The sequence below is a fragment of the Aspergillus pseudoviridinutans genome (genome assembly GCF_018340605.1).
Source record: "Aspergillus pseudoviridinutans IFM 55266 DNA, scaffold_3, whole genome shotgun sequence".
Lineage (NCBI taxonomy): Eukaryota > Fungi > Ascomycota > Eurotiomycetes > Eurotiales > Aspergillaceae > Aspergillus > Aspergillus pseudoviridinutans.
In genome coordinates, this window is record NW_025091283.1 from 459,936 (window position 1) to 481,729 (window position 21,794).

Here is a 21,794-nt window from a genome sequence, read left to right on the forward strand (position 1 = left end):
CTGAACATGGCTCTGCTCGTGGAAAAGGGAAGAAGCATTATAACAAGCTGGCGATACATCGCCCACGCCACCGCAGGGGGCGCGAGCCAAACGTTTTGCAGAGTCTTGACGGTACACATTTATTGGCATGGCATGACAGGCTGGAAGATCCATCTAAAGCAGTGTTCTATTGAAAAATGATGGGGCCGTACAGCGAGTTATAAATCGACAATCGTAGCCCCCGACGACTAAGACGAGCAGAGAAACAAACATTGTAAAGCACGCTGTCCACTAAAGCACCAATCAATACTCAATCAATAACCAGCCGCGTTCGAGAGTCATGGCCCCAACGTCGATTTCCCATGGTTCATCATCCAGACGGGGAAGGGTCGTTACAGTGCTGGGCGTCAATGCTGTGTACTTGCCTACCGCAGCTTCACTGTTCCGTTTCAGGGAAACCGCTGGGCCCTGCGCCGTTTGCCCCTTCAAAGTCGCACCCTCAAATTCGGGGTGTACTAAGAGCGTCACACGAGACGGCGTGACGTCTGTCTTCTCGCGGGTCCAGAAGGGCAGCCGGTTACGCAGTCCCGCGAGAACCATCTTGGAGGAGGAAGCCTGCTGTTTCGACGCAACTTTGTACCACTCAGCCGGGTAGTCGTCCTTGAGATTGATCGCTAACGCCGGGGCCTTTACCGAGTCAATGGTACCTTCGACGGCCTCCTTCAATTTGCCGCTACTGTCCACTGAGGTGTAGCGCAGATGCATCACAATGTCCGAGATGGTCCGATAATCGAACTGCCTGTGCTTTTCCGGAAGGTGAATCTGCCACTCCGAGATTACCCCAGCGCCTTCAAACGGGCCGTACTGACCGGATCCGTGAAAATCGAGATCAAATTTGCCGGTATCCTGCACGCCAGTGCTGATCGCAACGGCGGTAATCGGGATCTGGTCCGTGCGGTACTTGCCCTCCTCTTCTGCGTAGAGCGTGGACTCATCCTTGACGACGGGAGAGATGCGCTATTTGTGCTTTGTTAAAGTGGGCGTGCAGTTGATCGAGGTGTACGGGCCAACAATGCATGGAATGCTCAGAGCGACGGACGAGATCCGACGGCAGTAGTGGCCGGGAAAGTCCCTGTCAAATAGTGTCTCGTCCAGCTTGATCGTAGCCGAGCCTGACTCTTGCAACTGGATCAGGGACAGTGGGTCTATTTGGCGGAGTGATATCGTTTTCGTGATCTCGAAATCATGCGTGTCATTTTCCAGGTGCATCATCTCCCATCTTCCTGAGGTCCAGAAGAAGGGCGTCCCCGCTTGTTAGGCCATCAAAGGAGTTTTCCAAAACCCTTCCAATGCTCGTGGATGGCCGCGAGGAGGCGGAGCTGTCTGGGTATCGGACTGCGTGTTCAAAGTCCAGGGCGCGCCGTGCCGCCTTGGCCATATCGAGCGCCAACAGGTAGGTCTGGTGAAAAATCTGGCTGGTCGAATGATCCAGGAATGCGTAGAGCTGCTGGTTTGTATACTTTTTGCGCATCCATTCTTCCTCTGCCGCCGCATTCTCGGTCTCCTGCTGTCGGGCTTTGATCTCCCATTCCACGCTCTCGACACGGGTGTCCAAGTGTGCTATATCTTTGTCAATCCTCATGAGCTCGTGCCCCATTGTGTTGGCCTGGAGCAACCGCTCTTGCAGTTGCCGCGACAGCGCCGATTTTCGAGCGGCCCGCCCGCCTTCGTCGGCTGCAGACTGAGCTCGTGCCTGTAGATGACTCACCTGACCTTGCGCCACCTGGCTAAAGGTGCTCCCGCCAATACTCGTACTCACACCGACTCCCCATGGCTCAATACTCGTGGTGATTGTCGGTAGGGCGAGGAGAGCCGCTGCCTCAGCTTCTAGATGGGCAGCATTGGTGTTCAAAGAGGATGCTGTGTCATAGCAGATGCCTTCCATGTTCTCGTACAGCGGCATCCGCAGGTCGTCCTTGGTACGAGCCTCAATAGCGATTGCAATGTCCTCCCACTGCTCGCCTGGTTTGGGAACTGTCTTTGCCTCCCCCGCAAGCTGGATGTAGTATCCTAACTGCATCCCCAGCTGTTTCCGGGACTCCTCAAGCACCTCACGGGCTATTTGTACCCATACCTCGTATCTCATTGCTCGTTCTCAAATTGGATGCCTCTTCAATTAAAGCCAACGGTCTTTAAATCATACTGGATATACAAGAGGAATGCGTTTCGCTCTCCCTTATGGGATGCTTCTGTTCTAGGCCACCTGCCTACTTTGCTTTTTCAATGGTCCCATTCTCATCCCTTGAGGTTGATATCCACCCTTCATAATGTCCTTCCTATCTTGGACGTGGCCGCGCCCGTTGACCAAAAGGAATGCCTATATCCGGAGACCGAGAAATACTCAGGTCTTGTCTGATCTTCATATGCACGTTTCCAGCTGATTTCTCCTGAGGGGAGTGGGCTGCCCTAGGCTGACATGATGTGTTTGCGGTGGGCCGGACCCCCGTATAGAGGATGGTTTCGACTAGAGCATTACAGACCTTGACTCTATCTTCCGCTGCTGTAGGCTGTATGGCCATCCTATGGAGCACTTCCAAGGATTATTGAGACAATGTGATTGCGCTGACGTGTCCTCCGTAGCCCTCATTACTTGCTGTAAAACCAATTTCATGCTTTTACAGTCCACCATTGTTAATTCCTCGCCTGAGGTGTTCTGAACTTGCTATATGATAAGTGCAGTGTACAGCCCTACACTATTTTGGGATGGGGCCTTGTTCGGAACAGCAGGATCCCATATTTCTCGCTGCCAGTTCCAATGCTCCACTCCATCCACTCATGCCTACCGGAATCTGCCCGTGACGGATGTACACAACCCTATTCAAATCAAACTTGCATGTAGGCCTATAAAGCAGTCGACTAGCAGTCGGGGCGTGTCAGAAATGGGGCAGATAGCCATGCATGTAATGATTAGTACCATTGTGCCTCTGTTTGAGCGATCATCCTGGGTGGTGCCCTGCAGCTGATGTTTGTTGTTACACAACTGCTTGATCACCACTAGTTTGTTTGGGATGTAATTGGCGCAATTGTGCAGGGTTTATTACTGATCTCGCATTGACCCAGTTATGTCTGCGACAGCTTTGGAGACATTGGAACAACCCACAAATTGTCAGCTTGTATCCCAGTTGGAGCGGGGTAATGTCAACTGCTCCTTTTCCAGCTGATAAGATGCACAAGATACGGAAAGGCATGTATACCATATCTGCCCAAGGGACGATCTGGAGAAGACCTATGAGATTCTCAAGAGAGACGGTGTTTTGCCACTGACGGGAAAGCTCAAGAGGGAATTCTGATTGATCTGATTGATGTATCTAATGATGGGCCAGAAGTTGGCATACCACAGCCGACTTCAGTCAATCATATTCCGCTTAACAGATCTCGGTGTCGTCGGATTGTGGGGTTGCGGGATTACATGCTCGGCTATCTACCGCGTCATAGATAAGTTCCAAAATTGCACGACCACGTCATGCCTCCCAGGCAACCAACGTATATAGCAACTGGACAGGAACTTGCTTGAAATTTTCTTGATCATTATTGGTACCATCCTTAGTAGAATTGTACAATCAGAGACTTCCACCCCTAATGGCCTCCGGTGTTAGTGGGCAGCATGTTTTGCTAACAGGTGCAAATGGCTTCGTTGCCTCGCATATCTTATCCATCTTGATAGAAGTACCATTATTCTTCCTGGCTTGTAGACAGAACTAACAGTGTGTGACTAGCGTGGATTCGCCGTCACGGCCACTGTACGATCTCACGCCAAGGCCGACGATATCATCAAGACACATCCCTCGTGGAAGGACAAAATCAGCTTTGCCATAGTGTCAGATTTCACTTCTCAGCAACCATTCGATGAAATATTTGAAAATACAAAGGTTCCCTTCACCTACGTTATCCATACAGCATCCCCCTTGAAGTTCAATGTCGACGATATCCAAAAAGAGATGATCGAGCCTGCTGTTAAGGGGTCAGATATAGCTCTTTGCACATGCATATTGGACAGTAAAACTAATGCGCTATAGGACTACGGAGATCCTCAAAAGTGCTCACAAATATGGAGGCACGTCTTTGAAGCGGTTCGTTCTGCTGGGTAGTGCTGTTTCCGTCCTCAACTCGTTCGAGGACATCACCCGCGAGGGCCGCCCTTACAACGAAAATGATTGGAACCCAGTAGGTTTTTTTTCTGTAATGGAAGAAACGAATACTTTGATTAATACACAACAGGTGACCGCTCAGCAAGCCATTGAGCGGAAAGACACAGTGCTTGGCTACAATGTGTCCAAGACCCAGAGTGAAAAAACTGCGTGGGAGTCCATGAAGACCAACAAGCCCAACTTCGATCTAACCGTGATCAACCCGGACATTATCACAGGCCCTATGATTCATCCCATCTCGGGGCCAAGCTCTATCAACGAGACCAACCACTTTGCAATCGCGAGCTTCATTGATGGGACACACAATGCCGTCGAGGATGTACGATTTCCATTCTATCACTTTGTACGTTTTGCTCGCCTATTTTCCATTCAAGAAGTTGGTAGTGTATCTAATGAAGAGTAGGTCGATGTTCGGGATGTCGCCCAGAGCCATGTCGACGCCTTGACTAACCCTGTTGCGGGGGGTAGGCGGATTCTGCTTATCGCTGGATTAATCACGCCGCAGTTGGTAGTGAACATCATTCGACAGAACTTTCCCAGCTTGAGGGATCGCGTTCCAGAAGGAAACCCTTCAAAAATCTTGCCAGACGGAGTACATCCGACCGGCTGGGATATGCGGGTCAGCTTGGATGTCTTGTCCAAGGGGAGAGAGGGGGGACATTGGAAGTATATTCAGTTGGAACAGAGTGTCACCGATGCTGTGCAGTCAATGATTGATCACAATGTTTTATAGTCGCTGTTCTTTCCCCCCCTTATATTTCCATAAGGAGCATCATTTCTGCCTGAGTTTTTTGGATACTAGTTGTATCTATTCTTAGTCAAGTATTGGGTTGTTTCTCATCCAGATTCTCGCTCAGCCTCTCACATTCACCATTCTCAACCCCATTCAGGCGACTAAAAAAGCGGCGACCACCTGTTTCTCCACTGGGTTGAGGTATAGGACAGATATGGAGCTTATGGCTTTAATGTGGTTAAAAGGTTAGTGGGTGCTGCTGTCTCGCAACGCTGCTTTAAGTCATGCGACCCTGGGTCAATGTAGGTGATTGTAGAATAGATGAGGTCTCTTTCAATCCCCAACGGTGGTCAGAACTATGTAATAAAATTCCCTCTGACCTTAACGGTGCTTAGTAGTCTTAAATCTGACTGTCAAGGACCTGATGTCGCTTGGTGGTATGTTTTTAGACTAGTCTGTTCAGGCTCCAGTGTTATGAATTGTAACCAGGTATACTATTAGAGGTTCTGATACAGATTAAATCCCGTATAATTGATTTGTAATCAACCTGCAGTTCATATTATATATAACCCTCGGGTCTACAGAAGGAATTACGAACAACCAATCTTCCTCTGGATCACGACAGCTTTAAAAGAAACTTTTTCCTGCCTACTTCTGCTAAGGCGTTCCATCATCTGCCCCTCAGCTAGTACACACTCATATGCAGAGGACTGTCTACTTAATTGACATCTGTCTCCCGGTCTTCCTCTTGATGAGACGTCCCCTCCAACGAGGCTGATAGACAAATGGCCCCAGAGTCTAAGACCCTGACGGCATCCTGCCACTGCCGCAACGCACATTTCTCTCTCACTATACCCGAGAGTGACCTGCCACTCAAGGTACATGTCTGCCACTGCTCCATCTGCCGCCAAACCCACGGAGCCCTCTGTTCATTCCATTGCCCTGTTCCATCCGGGGTCGAACCACAGTTCATCGCGCCTTCTGGACTCGAGAAATTAACCGGCTATGCGCATCCATATTCAGAATCAACGCGGTATTTTTGCACTAGTTGCGGCTGTCATATTGGCGACCGTAGCCATGACAATGGAGATTGGTACATCTCTGTTTCGGTATTCGACGCCAACGCTAACGAGGGTTTGTGGGAGATTGGCTCGCACGCTTTCACAAACTCCACACGGGATGGTGGAATGTCTGAACTCATTCCTCAGATCAGAGGCCAGATGGTTCGGGTGTGGAATCCGCAGGAGAGTCCGGTGTCCGAGGAATTGCCAGTGGTTCCAGCTCGTGAGGACGATCAACTACTGGCCCAATGCCACTGTGGTGGCGTCTCAATGACGATATCACGTCCTCACAGGGACTACTTGAGCGGCCCTGCAGGCCGTAAATGGGTGCATCCATCCGATATCTCGAAGTGGCTTGCGCTTGTCGACGTCTGTAGGGGCTGTCGCCTGCTCACTGGTACCCACGCGATTGCGTGGATATTGGTTCCGACGGACCATATCTCGCCGTCGCTATCACGAGATCTTCTGATAGGGTCTTTGAAAAGCTATGTGTCCAGCGAAGGGACTCTAGGTTCGTTCTGCGGGACTTGTGGTGCAACCGTGTTTCGTAGACACATGAGTCAGCCAGGTATTGTTGGTATTGCGATGGGTTTGTTACGTGCATCAGAGGGTGTCATGGCCACTGATTGGGCATGTTGGAGGACGACTAAACTAGAGAATTCAGATGAAGGAATGAAGTATGATGAGTGGTTTACGAAAGGATTAGAGAAGGGTCTAGTTGATTGGAGGACTAGAAAATACGGCACTATGCAGGATCTAGCGGTGGGGTTAGAGGATTATGAGTCTTGGTGTGAACATTAATTTATAAGGTGAAATAGACGCAGTAGTTTATACTATTGGCAGCGATTCATTAGCATTCATAATCTTTGTTGCCTAATAGCAAAACATTGAGATTCTCAGATTTGACTGTGCGACATCGCCTCATTCTAATTCAATATATCATTGTAATGTTCACCTGAGGAAAGAATGTAATATTAGCTGAGCATTTTTCGCTAATTATACATGGCTCAATGGTGTGCAGTCTCTTCGGAGATCCCGGGCCCCTCAGCCTAGAATGGTCCACATACTGACGCCCTTGAGATGTGCGAGTAACGTACACAGCCCCAACAGCGGACCTTGTCTGGACTTTCTCTGTGTATATCCTCTTACTTCTCGCCAGGAGGTGCGAGTATACATTAGCGAAGTAGGATGCTCTTAAGGCATGGATAGGAACCCTTAGAGATAGAACGAAGTTGGAGTGGCCGGGACAGAGACATGTTATTAGAGTTAATTACTTGACTTATAACCTGTGAAGGCAGTTGAATGATTACTTCATGGGCAGGTCTAAGGTTCATAACTTCACACATTATCAACTAATATTCGCATCAGTACTATATCGCTTTGTGTGATTGAGATGGCCGACACCGCTTACCTATCCAACCCACGAGCCAGCTGGTCATATACCTCCATCGTTCCGCAGCGAGCTTGGCAACGAAATGATATTGCCCCGCCGGCCGTCGGGTACCTTCGTGTACGCGGGTCAGCTTGGAATCATTATGCACTGGAAGTGCGAATAGGGGCTTACATGGATGCCATCTCTCCTAGTGAGGCTGCAGTTGCCGAAGCACCGATTAAAGCCACTGGCCTGCAATCAGACAACTCTCGTGTTGAAACAGTGAAACTCACAGATGAAGCCATATACGAGCGAAACCGGTCCACCGCTGATCAAGCCGGACACCATAGTGCCATTCGCTCGATGAGTCAAACATTCTACATTGAGGGAGGCCGCTACCACCCACTTGGACAATGCCTCCCAAGTAGCCATGAGAACAACCGCCATCGATAGGATGGTTAAAGAAGTGAATCCTTTCTCCCGTGGCAACAGCATAGGCTAGGTAAGTTCTCTCTCTTCAGTAGATTCCTATGACCAGATGAATACCTTGAGTTCTCGCATCTCGCCCATCCCATACACGTCTTCTTCACCACCATTCTGTGCTGAAGAAGAAGCAACGAGGCTCGGCTTTTTCTGTGTGGAGTCCATATTGAGTGTGTTTTCTGAGGTCCAGGTGTTTGAAATTTCAAGTCTCCAGGCTGAGACTAATAGGGATCTATGTATTGCGACGAGCGTATCCACGCCCGACTCCGAAGTTTATCCATTATAGTATCAGAAGCCATTTAAAGATTAATAATTGAAGTTGGGTTTCTAAGTTAAAATCAGACTCTCATAGCAATTGGTGAAATTTGTGTCTGTGGTCAAAAGCGTTAAAAAAGTGCGAACCAATCGGAATCCTGTTACGTCAACAGGAGAAGCGCTGAATATCATTCGTACTAATTTGGGATAATGAACTTTGTGATATAGCCATTATTAATGAAAGTGTGGAAAAGAAAATGATTTTGCACAGCGACGTTGGTAGTTTTTAGGGAGTGTAGACATCACTAGTAAGGAATGTGAAGTGTAATGAATGAATAACTCCGAAAATCTAAGCATTAGTGAAAGGGAAACATGCTGTAATATTCTGAATGCCTATACTCTTTGCAGTCGACTATTATTCGGGTTCCTGATACCTCTAACCCTCTTCCAGTCCGCAACAAAAAATCATCATCTCAACCAAACCGTGCTATTTTAGGCTGTTTAAGCCTCTTTTTCTTGCTAAATTTAACATGTTACTACAGAAATTACCAATAATCCTGTTTATCCATTACATTTTGCTTACTAGCGCCGCTCAAAACTTTTGGTGCATGCCTCTATCGATGGAGTGGACGAGGTTTCTACAAGATAAATGGATCCGTGAAACCACGTTATGTTATGCTAGAGTCTTGAAGTACCACTTGCTTCCTAGTCAGCGAGGGAAAGTTTTTCTCTCCAAGACCTGACGAAGATGGATGTGTCAGTAAATTGGCCAGCTGTGGAGTTCACGAAGCAGCTTTTCAAGCTGCTCCGTGCCGCCGTGTTTTGCTACTTCATCCTTCATCCTGTCGAAGCTCTTCGTGTTCATAGACACCACAAAGCCATTGTCTCCAGCTTGGATGGCCACTGCCAATAGATTGCCGTGGAAGAACAGGCCAAATATTGGACGAGACTTCTGTGCGCACATACGCAGGCCAATTGAGGTTGAGGTCTCAGCAAGTTCCATTAATTTTGTCTCCTTCTCCTCTCCGAGCCTTTCAAATTCCTTGCCATGTTTGTCTAGGATATGCTGCAATCCCGCCTTTTCGTTGCCGATTTCACTGCCACCAGAGTTGGCATATTAGCCACAGACTTTATACATGCGCTCCCCAGGAGAAAGTACATAGCAGGTAGGAGTTGGAAGCTATTGAGCACAGACATACTGCAGTGCGAATCTTTTTAATCAGGTTTCATGGCGTTATCCACCAATGCGCCAAGAAATCTAATGCACATCATATTAAAATATGGACATAAATATGAACACATGTATAATGCTATATATATTACTGTCATTTATTCTCTTTGGCGGGTTCTGGTTCATGGTTGGAATGGAACGCGAACTGTGATTTTACAAGGTCATTAGATGATACACGAGTTGCATATGAGGGCAGATTTTAGCTCGATTTACATGCTCCACTCGGTACATGTAGGGTGACAGTTCGCGTGTAACATAGACCCAGACTAGTCTAGCTAGTGCAGGCGGTAAGCCATAGTTAGCCCTCACAGTGCTCGACAGCAGTATTTAGTTCCCTGTAGCAATCCCCTTTTTGCGCATTCTGGGTCACACTGGTCAAGCCTCTACACGCTGCAGTTCCAACCAAATATGCACCTTCCGCGATCTAGAGTTCGTTCCATATGGAAACCCCTCAGCGTTTTTTGCACTCAGTCACAGTCGCAAGAGTATATCAAAAGTGTTTGCATATATGGGCGATTCATGGCGCACGCTGCAAGACAGCTCTAGTACGGACGACAACGAAAGTACCATTGAAACAAGCTTCGATCTCTCAATGAAGATCAAATGTGATTTGAACGTCACCATCAAATTCGAGATACCTTCTCGGCAGTGCTCCACAGCGTTTGAGGAAGAACCGCCGGCCCCAAAAGAAGGTCTCCATCATTATCGTATTTTTCCCGACTACGGAACTGACTTCCTCTGGTTCAACGTTGCGGACCCATCATACGACCCGCCTGACACATACGTTGATTCTTCCGAGGTGCTGAGTCGTATGCATCCTTCAGTGGCCCAAGGCTACGATTCCTGGGTGCGCGCATACAATGACAACTTTAAGGCGAGATGCGAGGACACGCAGGACTATTCAGCAAATGTCTTCGGCACACCTTCGGAATACGTAGCATGGCTGGTTACTGGTTACTTGCTCGCCTGGCGCATTGCTCTGGACCCTCGGGTAGGCAGTGTGGAGTACTTGCCTGGGCGAACGCCGCATGTATTGGAGAGGGGGACGGAGACTGCTGCTACAGTAGCATTCCTGGAGGAGCAGGCTATGCTGCTAGCAAACCCTATGAGCCATTCTTGATGCTAGTATGTGCACATCACGGAAATTCGGCGACTTATCAAAAAATAAGGGGTCGAATCTTTCGAGTTATGTTTGGTTTTCGTAATCTCAGGGAATATGTGAAAACCGGATGAGGTGAGGAGGCTATGCAAAATGGAAATTCCAGTGCGATGAGTTAATGCTATGAACGTAGGGCAGCTGTGTGTAGTATTGCTCGCATGTTGATCACCGGTCTCTCTCTCCTACCGCTGTATTGGACACCAGATGGGACAAAAAGACCGGACGGAGTATTGCCTAGTTTCAATCATTCATCCTGCAGGGAAGGAGAGCATAATCTGGGGCTGCTCAAGCAGCATTGAAGCCCAGTATTTGCGATCCTCTCCTTATTTACCTTATTTCTCTTACATATTTTTAAGGTTTTAATAAGTTCAAATATCTAATATAATAAAAGGAAGGAGCATAGGAGAGTTAAATAAAGGGGAGTGAAGTATTAAGAGTTTTAATTGAGGGAAGTATTAAAGAAGGTCAACAAAATACCCTCTAATTAGTTATATATATATACTAAGTATAGGGGGCCTGCTGGGTATACAATTTCTCTTCCCTCTGCATACTCTATACTCCTATAACTACCTTTATACATATATAATTACTTCCTTCTATTCCATACCTTGCTAATCTAGCATTCAACCTATGATCAATAACAATAATAGGAACAGCAACAGCTGTACTGCCGCAATGCCACAGCATCCTCTCAAAGTCCTGACCTAACAAACAACATAATGAATTGCTGGAGATCGGACTCCAAACGAGAGCTGGGTTCAAAAATTGAGACTTGGCTGCTCACCAAGTGCTAGAAGCAGTCCCATTACCGGCGAGATTCGTCTGGAAGAACCGAGTGAGCCGGTCAAAGGGGATGAGATCTACACGATCGTAGAGGTCAACATGGCCGGCGCCAGGGATCCAGATCAGCTCCTTTGGCTGGGCGGCCCGGGCATACGCATCCTCGCTGAACTCTCGGGAGTGAGCTTGATCGCCGGAGATGAACAACAATGGACGGGGGGCAATCGATTCGATATCGTTGAAGGGGTAGAAGTTCATAAACTTGAGGTTGCTGGTTAGAGTAGGATGGGTGGTGAGCTCGGGGGTAGATCCGGCGGGTGTGAATTCGCCGCGGGAGGTGCGGTAAAAGTCATAGAATTCGCGCCCGACGGGGTCGGTGCTGGGAGTCAACTCGTTCGGAGTGCCACTGGTGTATTTGGTCTGGCTGGGATCCTCCAGCTCGGTCCAGCGCCGCTGTGCCGCGTCAGCGATGATGGCCTGGCGCTCAGTGAGAATCTGGGAGTGGCGTAGCCCGTTGCGGTTGACGGCACCCATGTCGTACATGCTTGCGGTGGCAATGGCCCGAATGCGCGGGTCAATCTTGGCCGCGCTTATGACAAAGCTACCACTGCCACAGATGCCCACTGCACCGATGCGCTGGCGGTCGACGGCGACAAAGTCCTGTGTGCCAAGGTAGTCGACCGCGGCGCTGAAGGCTTCAGCGTAGAGATCGGGCGACACGGCATTACGCGGTTCCCCGGAGCTTCCGCCCCAAAACTGGAGGTCGAGGGATAGGGTCACGAATCCCTGTTCCGCCAGCTTGGTGGCATACAGGTTGGCACTCTGCTCCTTCACCGCGCCCATCGGATGGCCCACGACGATAGCTGGGGCGTCACCGCCGTGGGTCAAGTTCTGACCGCGGGGGACGAAGAGGTTACCAGCCACGGTCATCTGAAATTGGTTCTTGAAGGTGATAGGCCGCAGGGTGACACTGTCACTGCGGTAGAAGTTGTCGGCCCCATAGGAGAGATTCTGGGCGGTAGCCGACATTGCGCAAAGTAGTGCGGTCAGACTAAGGGCTGTCGGAATCCTCATGATATTGCGATTGGTTACTCGTTCGAAAAACAATGGTAGAGTGGTTGAGGTTGAGGAGAGAATGATTCCATCTCGGGTCCAAGGCATGGTCGACCGCTGGTATAAATGAGCAGGCTGGAGGGGTGGGATATTGCACGCCGTTGTCCTACGTTATCTGCACCGGAGAGTGCAGGCCTTGGTCCTTGCAAGCGATACATCTGGAGGGCCGATGTCATCATGCTGAGACACTTGGTTGTGAGTCAGGGGTGGAAATCACTGGACAAGTCGATCCAAATGCGAGTTGCTGACATGTGGGGCCGGTCAAGCCCATTTCGCTGTATGAATGACCCATTGTAATAACAGCCATCCAGGGCTATCAAGCCGAGAGGATGACACCAATCCATGGATCATTTAAACACGGAAGTACTGGTGGCAAGAGCGAAGGCATTGTCCACTCCGCGCAACAGATAAAAGGGTTCTGCGTGAGGTATGCTGCCTTGGATGCACGCAACTTCTTGATTTTTCTGTCATTCCCGCGATAAGCCAACTTGTACGCGTCCTCATCTACCGATCAAGCCTCATTCATCATGGCCCCTTACATCCACACCGGGCCGGTTAACTGCGACCAGGACTTCGATCCCAGCAGTGTGAAGGGAAAGACTGCCATTGTCACGGGAGGTAACCGGATTTAATGATGTCACACTAGCAAGATTTTGCACTTGCTTACAGGAATACAGGTGCTAGTGGTCTTGGTGAAGCTTATGTGCGAGCGCTCGTCGCCGCCGGGTATGGTACACCCGTTGGGATCCAGCTTAACATCTGCCCACAGGAGCTGAAAGTAGTATACTAGGGTCTACGTCTGCTTCGGAGATATCGACTCGGAAAGAGGACAACGCCTGGCGGCCGAGCTGCCCAGGTAAGATCCGCCTCGGCACTCTGGCTGAGCATAGTCGATTACTGACGGGAAACTTCTTGCCTCATCAAGGACTAAATTTGTTTCCTGCGACGCCGGCCGCTGGGATGACCAAGTCCGACTCTTTGAAAAAGCAGTTTCTCTCTCTCCGAACGGCCGCATCGCCTACGTGGTGGCCAACGCCGGGATTCATCGCCCGGATGAAGTCTTCGAGCAGCCACACCCGGACCACGAGCCTTCCGAACCGGATTTGACCATCATCGACATTAACATCAAGGGCCCATTGTACACGGCCAAGTTGGCCGCCCACTATTTCATCCGCCAAAACGGTTCATCGCCCACCCTTGACCAGGAGGATACCTGCCTCATCCTCATCGGCTCAGGGGCGGCGTTCCTGGACTGTCCCCGAGGGCCGCAGTACAGTGCGAGCAAATGGGCCATGCGGGGCATCATGCATTCGCTACGGAGGACCACCTACTATTACGGTTCCCGGGTCAACGTGATTTCTCCTTGGTATGTCACCTGCCTCTTTATTGCCCCTGTTGCGGGCGTCATGCGTGGCGTCATGGCTAATGGATGAATGTTGGCTAGGTATGTCCGAACCAATATTTTGCCCGAGAAGACGTTTGCCCACATCTCCAATGTTGGGGTTCAATTCGCCACGCCTGAGGATGCGGGGCAGTGTCTACTTCGGATACTTAGTGATCCTAGCGTCAACGGTCACTCCTTCTTCGTCACAGCCAGGAAATGGGCGTCCCGGGGATATGTGGATTTGGATTTGGATGATTACCCAGGCAATGCGCTGCTCGGAGAGATCCAAGAAGAGCAGATGCTGAGTGCCCCGGTTTCGGCGGGGTTGTTCATTTGACTTGAAGTAGCAAGTGTGTTGATTTCAACACCCATCATGCTTGTTTGATGACTTGATCCAAATATAGAGGTGATTTTCGCTAGTTGCTGATCCTCTGTGATCATTAATCAGATCGTTTACGGCGGGTCCGGTCGGGCGTAAGCAAGGTGCATTAAGGCTCGGAGAAGATTAAATCCCACTCAGAAACGGGATCCGAGCTTTTTCCGAAGACTGGTTAGCATTGGAAGTCTGTATCAAACTATCAATGATGGCTGAGGATGTCGCCAAGAATGTTCATCTACGTGAATCTTGGCATATTAACCTTATCAGGTTAGAGACGTAAGCACCCTGCATTAGCTGAACTCTAATGTTGCTGATAAGAACCCGCATCTCTGTGGGAAGTAATGACTCTAAGGAGCATATGCGGCCATGAGCCCTCTAGGCACTCGCTCCTCTTAAAGGTATTTTTGGGATTTGTAGATCCAAAATTCAGTTCTTGTCAGCACCTTGCATTTATGATCCGTCTTCGCGTCTTCTAGCGGATTTCTTTCACTTTCCCATCATTTCTAATAGTGGACGGAGAGAGTGTATACACGAATCACGAAATATACCGCATTACGACATGATCCCACTCGCCAGCATGCCTCAGCAAGCAGGTGTTCGTGCGCCACAGGATAATTGGACGGGCGTCACAGATCGAAAAGAACGAAGGAAATTACAGAATCGGTTGAATCAGCGACTCTATCGTGCGTATAACATGCTTGATACAGCATTACCCCCGGGGCAGCAGATGATAGACAAACTTCAAGCTGACACCCACCTTGATAGGCTTGAGGAAGCGGGCAATTCTAGTAGGACCGCATTCCGAAACGAGCACAATCGCTCCCTCTGCTTCCGCTTCTTCTTCCTCTGAGTCGACCTGGGACGGATCTCTGCTCCATTTCCATTCCGCCGGCCCAGAAGAACATGACAAGTTCAAATGCGCCAATGCTCCACCTTATGCGCTGCAGTTCCGGCGATGGTTTGAAACAGCAGCCTATCGGAGCTACTTGAATGGCTCTCCACAGGGAGACCACTTGATCACTCTTTGCCGCCTTAACGTCCATCGAGCAATCAACGAGAATATTACCGCGATTGGGATGACCCCCGAATGGATGAGAAGCGATGATGCCGTCTCCATCTTCAATCTCCAGCAGCCCAGTTTTGCCAGGGAACGGATTCCACCTAGCTTACGCCCGACCCCCATCCAGCTGCAGGTCCCGCATCATCCATGGCTGGATTTTTTCCCGTTCCCCCGCATGCGCCACCTTCTGATACTGGCAGGCGATTCGTTCGATGATGATGAGCTGTGTCATGACCTTATGGCATTCTGGGATACTAGGAACACTGCCGCGACGCTGCTTGTGTGGGGCGACTCATGGGATCCAAAGAACTGGGAGGTCACCGAGAGGTTTGCACACAAATGGACGTGGATGATAAGAAACTCTCCTGAGCTATTGGCTTCGACTAACTTTTGGAGGCGAACAAGGGGAGAGAAGCCTTTAGATTGGAAGCATATTCTGCAATCGCCACACCGGCAACAGATAGATTTTTAGAGCTGACCGGCAGAACTACTTCACAGGGTAGAAGACCTAGCCGCCCATTGCTAGGTTAGGTCTAGTAATATGAGACACACATTCGCCCAAATCAAACTAAAGAGAATCAGTACGTCACAGATGCCATAATGGGAACATTGGTAAATTCTTTCGATTCTTCATAGGAGGAGCTTGATCAGAAATATAGTTCTGCCAAGAGACATAGTTTGCCTTCTGTGCATAAGGCAATGGAAGCTCTCAATCCAGAGATTCGTAATCCTTAGAGGGAGGGAAAGGGCGCCAAAATGAAAAGAGGCGCTACGTGCAGCCGCTCAGCCAGTGGTAGTGTTGTAGGGTGCACAGAACCGCAGAAAACGATGGATGCTTTTACAGCAACAACTCTAAAGGAGTCCCAGGTGACCCTAGTCTGTAGACTGATGCTAGGGAGAGCTAGAAGACGCAATACAGTGGCAGGCATGGGGGTTTTTCCAGGTGGTAGGGGAGGCGTGGGGAGAGCCATGAGAGCCGTCTTGTAGGTCACAGGCAGGGGAGCCAGAGTTGGCTGGCAGTGTACACAAACCTCGATCCAGCTACAGAGATTGTAGCGGCTCTTACATCTTCCACTCACGCACAATTGGTGGCAACAGCCAAACCCTAGCGAAGACCAGGGGTCTCGCATTCAACTTAACCCCTGGTAGCTAGTTATCTCCAGGCAAACCTTACAAACCGTCTGATGATGTCAGTGGTATCTTCTCAATTGGGCCAACCACGGACAGACAAGTTGGGCGACTTCTAGATCACCAGACTCTGACTGGGTGAGAGACGACAACCCTTCGCGGATACGAGGGCACTGAGGCTTGAGTTCACCCTTGGAAGGCATGGGCGGCAGTGCTCAAGATCAAACGGCTGCGAATGCCTGTCGGTCTTCGTTAACTTATCCCAGGCTATCCCGATTGCACTTATGATTCAAAGAAACGTTGAACATCCGTACATTATCTGGTTTTTCTACTCCTACCGGTCTCCCGGGTCTCGTTCTCAGCGTATAAGCCGTTCTTGAATCACTACCAAACACAATTACTCTTCGAGCCCAACCTTCAAGCATACCTAAGAAGCGCTTCCACGACTGTCGGTGATTAGTTTCTCGATATCGTTGAGCTCCTCCTTAACTGACTTAGGATCCTCCACACCAGGTTTACCGGGGACTCCTTCTGGGAGTTCATTGGGTCCTTTTGCATCCACGTCCACGTCAACACCCAGAGTCATCTTAAAGGTGCCAAATGAGCGTTCCAGGCCATTTAGCAGCCCTGGGCCCTTTGCCTCTGGCCCATTGGGATCTTTCCAGACTTTCACGTTGAATTGCTCTTGACTCTTGAAGGGGAATTCTTCCGGCAACACATACTTAGAGTTGGGATCCCGCAACTCGGCGTCAGTTAGGAATGGCTGCATGGGAGCCTCAGGATTCCCTGACAGGGTCACTATGAGCCCAGAAGCCAGTTCGGCGTAAGCATCCTCACCCAGCTCCGGAGCAAAGGTGACATTGCTGGCGGAGAGCGCAGCGTTAGGGGCTTTGAGGAGCATATGCGTAATGTGCTTCTCCTCCTTGGTGCCATAGAGATAGAAAGGCATGAACTTTGGAGGATATTCAAGGTCTCGATAAATAGAGTTAAGAGGACGGCTTTTGACCACATGTGTTAACTTCACGCTGCCTGTGTAGTGAGTTTTCCTGTATATGGTCAGTGTGTTGGTGATGCCAAGGGCACAGACTAGGACGTACGGATCTGTCTTCCTGTAAATCTTGGCCCCGAACGAGGTGCTGCCAGACGCCAATTTCGTTAGCTCCGCCTCCAGGTCAATCTCTTTCTCGGATTCAAGTATGATTGTGTCCCCCGGATAGTCGGCCTTGAGGCGTGTGTACTTTTCATGGAGACGATCGTCCAATTCCGCCTCGACGATAACCTGTTGCCGTAGAGTAGCCCAGTGGAATGATGTCTGCAAGACTAGGAACACTTTAGTATTGCCCTGCACCAGGAACTTGACCTTTCTGCTGCCTTTCTTGTTTCGAACACGGCACTCCTGAACTTTTTCGATAATAACATCTTCGAAGTCCTTCATAAGGCGACCTACGAAATCCCCTTGGGTTGGGAATGGGCTCATGACCACGTTGCGTATCACAAACATATCCTCCTCACATGGTTTGACACCTAGTCGATTCATAAATCTCCGGACGCATTTGCCGTAGAGCTTTGGCTCGAATTTTGTTGATGTTAGGAATAGGGGTATTTCCGCTGGCTTTGTGTCAGGGGAAGTAATAGACAGCTTGTCCACAACTTGCTTCATTAAGTAGTTCGCTTCCTCGAGGTCAGTATTCAAATTCCCATCTTCATCATACCAGTTGAGTGCAAACGCATTGATGTTCAAGTCCGAGCCAAGTTCGCGGAGCGCTTCAATCGTGTTTTCGTCCTGCTGAATCTTTGCATTGTCTTTGTTGATGATAGCTTCTCGGATCCGTTGCCTCTTCCGCAGCACCTTTTCTGTAAAGAAGCTTTTCCCGTCTTTGGGATATTCTCCACCTGGATTCTCTGGCTTTTCTCCCTTCATTCTTTCTTCGTTCAGTAAATTAAAGGGCACACAGACAAAGTACTTGTTTGTTCCCTCCTCGTTAGGTGTATGACCCATCGTAGCATAGTGTGCAGATAGCTGGCACTTGTTAGCCTCCATCTGAGACCATCTCCGGCAAAACCTACTATGGCACTGGTGTACGCTGCTTCACCAAGAAGCGTGCCGTAACCGTGAGAATGAAGACCAACGACGATGTTTGAAAGCCACGTGGACATAGCAGCGGCCCCAGGTTTACTGTTCGAAGAAATCCCTAAGCATCTGGCTCCCAGAAATGGTGGCTGCAGTTGCATTGGGCCTTACCTTCCTTCTACCCCATAGATGCCAATGTTTTCCGATGAACCCTGTGATAGGTATGGGCTTGACCACGTCACCAAATACCTCATTCTACCGTCGCGGTACAGCAGACTTCCCGCTGGATACGGAACATAGCCGGCTTTGTGTGGATCAACAGTAATAGAGTCGACGTCTTTCAGCTTTCGGAGATCCTCCTCGGTACTCTCTTTCAGACACAAGGACGGTACAAGTCCATTAGGATCGTTTTCTCCGGACTTCTCTTTTCCTGATCTTCCTCCAGGCTTCTCTTTTTCTGGACTTCCTTCAGGCTGCTCTTTTTCTGGATTCAGCATGGTAGCAAAGTAGCCGCCCCACGCGGCATCGGCATGAACAAGGAATGACATTCCATATTCATTTTGCATTTTCTCCCGAATGTTCAGGATGTCGGTTAGCCGCTCCACTGCTCCTTCCTCCGTTGAGCCCATAATAGCTACCACAGCATAGACGGCCTGATGTTTTTCGGCACAATCCTTGAGCTTTTTCTCGAGCAAATCAATGTCTATGCGGGCATCAAAATCGACATCGATTTCGGTGATATTCCCGTCACCGAGACCGGTAATTGCTACATTGGTTAACTTGATATCAAGCCAAGAATGCCTGGAACAACAACCACGTACCGGCCCCCTTTGGCCAAGAATAATGCCGAGTCTTTCCTATAAGATACTGAATTGGCTGTTCAATCCCAAATTTCTGCTCCAATGGCTCTCGGCCTCTTGTTTGAATATTGAACTCCTTTAGAGCCTTTGTCAGAAAATCACTGGTAATCCCAAACCGCTCTCTCAGAATGTCTGGCAGGTTAAGGACTGTCTTGGGCCGTAGGTTAAGCAACTCCCACGTATTCAGAGACCTGAAGTCTTTCGGGATTTCCCCTTTATCTTTACCGGCCCAGGAATCAACCTCGAAGTTTGGTATGAAGGATAGCGCGCCCTCAGTATTCATAGCCCATTGAAGTGCCAAAGGGTAGAACTTCAGATTTCGCGCTGGCCCAGGTTCAGCAATAGATCTGACATAGGCTGGGCTCATGACACTTACCGACCCAGATAGATTCTAGATTGGCAATAGTACCATCACAAGTGATGTGACCCCATGCCAATGGCAAGTCTTTCTTTTTTGTATCGGTGTTGTATCTGAAGAGACGGCATAGCTGCTGCCCGACTTCATACTCCGCCACGGTAGTTAAAGGGCTAGCCTCGAGAGCCACGTTGTTGGGATTATACAGCATGGTCATGAAATACCCCAGCAGGGATGCCATGGTTACATCTGTACTCATATGGCCTTCATACCGCGGCGTCCAGAAGGGTACTGAATGTGCTCCGAGTACCTGGGCAGTCTTTCTCACTACATTTCCGACCGTGTCTCGAACTTTGGAGAAGGCTTCTGAACGCCGGACATCTTTCGAAATGAATTTCTGTGCAAATTTAGTTTACCGATCATACTGGATTTCAGTGCCTAACTGCAAGCATGTAACATCGACAACAAGCGCAATGTCTTAGGCTAGCTATTCACATACAGTGTCATTGGGCATGTAATCCAGCCTGGTCTCTAGCAGCTCATCTAGGATAGTATTGATGTTAGCCCGGAAATCGGGCAGGTTGGCGCCCTTGGGCCCGATAAAGAAAGCGTTGATTTTATTGAATTCTTCTTTTCCTCCGAATGACATTGTCGATCAAGTCGTCTCGAAGTATAGTCAATTAACAGGTTATGAGTTGGCGGTCTGGCTGTGCGGTTATCGTCCTTAACGCTGAGGTATGAGACTGGAAGCAGACCAATCGACCGCCGTTTATATACCTAATTCCTCCCTGTGGAGCTACTGTTTGAATCGCAGGAGAACGATCTAGAGCCCGTCGCAGATGTAATTCCCCCTCATCATGACGTGTTCGCCAGTTGACATCAACACCCTCCATTAAGCAGTCTTGGACGAATTATCTGCATTAGATACCAATATGATGGGTCGGTGCTGATGCCAGGTGGAGTAGTAGCTTCGAGATGAGCACCTCTTGGATTCTTCTGCTTCACGTAATGCAGCTACTGCCGCTTGCATATTGATGAAAACGTCTGGCTCGTCATATCCATGGGTACTCCGAGAAGGATGTATCCTCACTCTATGCGTCATTATTGTCAAAGAAGTAACCATATATCAAGATTGCTAAAATGTAAGGCATCTTGTAGCCAGCCAGACCGAATTCAAGCATTTGACGCCATGATTTAAGATGCAATATCTATGAGGCGACTGCTATATTCCAACCTTAATACTGCCGTTACATCACCGAACATGGCTGCATCATGGTGGAGCTATCACTGATAGCCATCCCCGACGACCTCTTTGGAGGTGTGTCGGCCATCGCTCCCAGCACATGCCGGCGCCGGTTGCGGCCACTGCCCAACTTTCTGTTAATCGTGATATGAGGACTATCGGACGATCTTCGTTCTTGTTAGTATCATAGATTATAGGCCAGGGATGGGCCGGAACGGCCCGTCTCGGGAGAATGCAAAATCAGCACAGGTGGTCAGTGTTGGTAACCGGAGTGTTTTCCCGCAGTGTGAATAAACACCTGGGTAAATTTGATGTTGATGATGAGATAGAAAAGTCAAAGGCAACATAATAGATGATAGGGAGAAGGTAGGGAATATTGAAGGACAAACAGGCACTGGAAAATACAGGCAAGGGAAAGGAAGAGAAGGAACAAAGTCTGATAGCACAGAATTAAAGTGCATGAACAGGCTTCTACAACGTGCTGTATACTAGGTTACGTTGTAATATGTATATACCAGCAGCGTGATTCTCTCTACCCTCCTTTCCTCTTAGGGCCCTCTATGCGGCCGAGAAGGGAAATAGTGAGCATCAACAGTGCGTAAAGAATTTATCATGGCTATCCGCTTGCAGGAGTTTATGGATTATAAATTTTCATGGTTATCTTGTGTCTTACCGCCTCTGGTCTGTTGGGTCCGCAACCATGAAGAGCCCGGCCGACTGGTAGCACTCTAATGCTGACAAAGTTGGATCTAGAATATGAGTTCCCTAGACTCTTATTCCATGTTTACTATGTATTTGTGGGGTCTAAATGGTCGATTGACGTTTATGGAGTACGTCACATGTTAGTCATCCCCTAGGATACAACTAAGCAAAGCGTGATCTTCTAAGTTCTCGATATGAAATGCGGAAACAAGTTGCCAAAGTAAACCTAATGCTGTTG

The 21,794-nt window shown here is 49.1% G+C and overlaps 9 protein-coding genes across 9 annotated transcripts; 5 read left to right on the forward strand and 4 right to left on the reverse strand.

Annotated features, from left to right (window-relative positions):
* Positions 1-282: 282 nt before the first annotated feature.
* Positions 283-2,125, reverse strand: Asppvi_003876 (uncharacterized protein; the record flags this gene model as incomplete). The annotated part of the gene is made up of 3 exons (XM_043299833.1): positions 283-996; positions 1,051-1,164; positions 1,322-2,125. 3 exons carry the CDS (start codon positions 2,123-2,125, stop codon positions 283-285), a joined length of 1,632 nt encoding a protein of 543 aa, XP_043155768.1.
* A 1,493-nt stretch (positions 2,126-3,618) lies between these two features.
* Asppvi_003877 (uncharacterized protein) lies at positions 3,619-4,920 on the forward strand (the record flags this gene model as incomplete). The annotated part of the gene is made up of 5 exons (XM_043299834.1): positions 3,619-3,630; positions 3,756-4,000; positions 4,056-4,203; positions 4,258-4,506; positions 4,591-4,920. The coding sequence occupies 5 exons, from the start codon at positions 3,619-3,621 to the stop codon at positions 4,918-4,920; spliced, it is 984 nt and encodes a 327-aa protein (XP_043155769.1).
* A 785-nt stretch (positions 4,921-5,705) lies between these two features.
* Positions 5,706-6,782, forward strand: Asppvi_003878 (GFA family protein; the record flags this gene model as incomplete). The annotated part of the gene is made up of 1 exon (XM_043299835.1): positions 5,706-6,782. One exon carries the CDS (start codon positions 5,706-5,708, stop codon positions 6,780-6,782), a length of 1,077 nt encoding a protein of 358 aa, XP_043155770.1.
* A 2,066-nt stretch (positions 6,783-8,848) lies between these two features.
* Positions 8,849-9,288, reverse strand: Asppvi_003879 (uncharacterized protein; the record flags this gene model as incomplete). The annotated part of the gene is made up of 2 exons (XM_043299836.1): positions 8,849-9,188; positions 9,251-9,288. 2 exons carry the CDS (start codon positions 9,286-9,288, stop codon positions 8,849-8,851), a joined length of 378 nt encoding a protein of 125 aa, XP_043155771.1.
* A 542-nt stretch (positions 9,289-9,830) lies between these two features.
* Positions 9,831-10,442, forward strand: Asppvi_003880 (uncharacterized protein; the record flags this gene model as incomplete). Its single annotated transcript, XM_043299837.1, has 1 exon — positions 9,831-10,442. The coding sequence occupies one exon, from the start codon at positions 9,831-9,833 to the stop codon at positions 10,440-10,442; it is 612 nt and encodes a 203-aa protein (XP_043155772.1).
* An 819-nt stretch (positions 10,443-11,261) lies between these two features.
* On the reverse strand, positions 11,262-12,290 carry Asppvi_003881 (alpha/beta hydrolase; the record flags this gene model as incomplete). The annotated part of the gene is made up of 1 exon (XM_043299838.1): positions 11,262-12,290. The coding sequence occupies one exon, from the start codon at positions 12,288-12,290 to the stop codon at positions 11,262-11,264; it is 1,029 nt and encodes a 342-aa protein (XP_043155773.1).
* A 611-nt stretch (positions 12,291-12,901) lies between these two features.
* On the forward strand, positions 12,902-14,095 carry Asppvi_003882 (putative short chain dehydrogenase/reductase; the record flags this gene model as incomplete). The annotated part of the gene is made up of 5 exons (XM_043299839.1): positions 12,902-12,992; positions 13,052-13,100; positions 13,165-13,230; positions 13,300-13,740; positions 13,819-14,095. 5 exons carry the CDS (start codon positions 12,902-12,904, stop codon positions 14,093-14,095), a joined length of 924 nt encoding a protein of 307 aa, XP_043155774.1.
* Positions 14,096-14,714: 619 nt separating this feature from the next.
* On the forward strand, positions 14,715-15,669 carry Asppvi_003883 (bZIP transcription factor; the record flags this gene model as incomplete). Its single annotated transcript, XM_043299840.1, has 2 exons — positions 14,715-14,820; positions 14,903-15,669. 2 exons carry the CDS (start codon positions 14,715-14,717, stop codon positions 15,667-15,669), a joined length of 873 nt encoding a protein of 290 aa, XP_043155775.1.
* Positions 15,670-16,752: 1,083 nt separating this feature from the next.
* On the reverse strand, positions 16,753-20,260 carry Asppvi_003884 (pyridoxal phosphate-dependent decarboxylase family protein; the record flags this gene model as incomplete). The annotated part of the gene is made up of 7 exons (XM_043299841.1): positions 16,753-17,371; positions 17,423-18,345; positions 18,393-18,501; positions 18,568-19,162; positions 19,218-19,580; positions 19,633-20,008; positions 20,111-20,260. The coding sequence occupies 7 exons, from the start codon at positions 20,258-20,260 to the stop codon at positions 16,753-16,755; spliced, it is 3,135 nt and encodes a 1,044-aa protein (XP_043155776.1).
* Between the last annotated feature and the right edge of the window lie 1,534 nt (positions 20,261-21,794).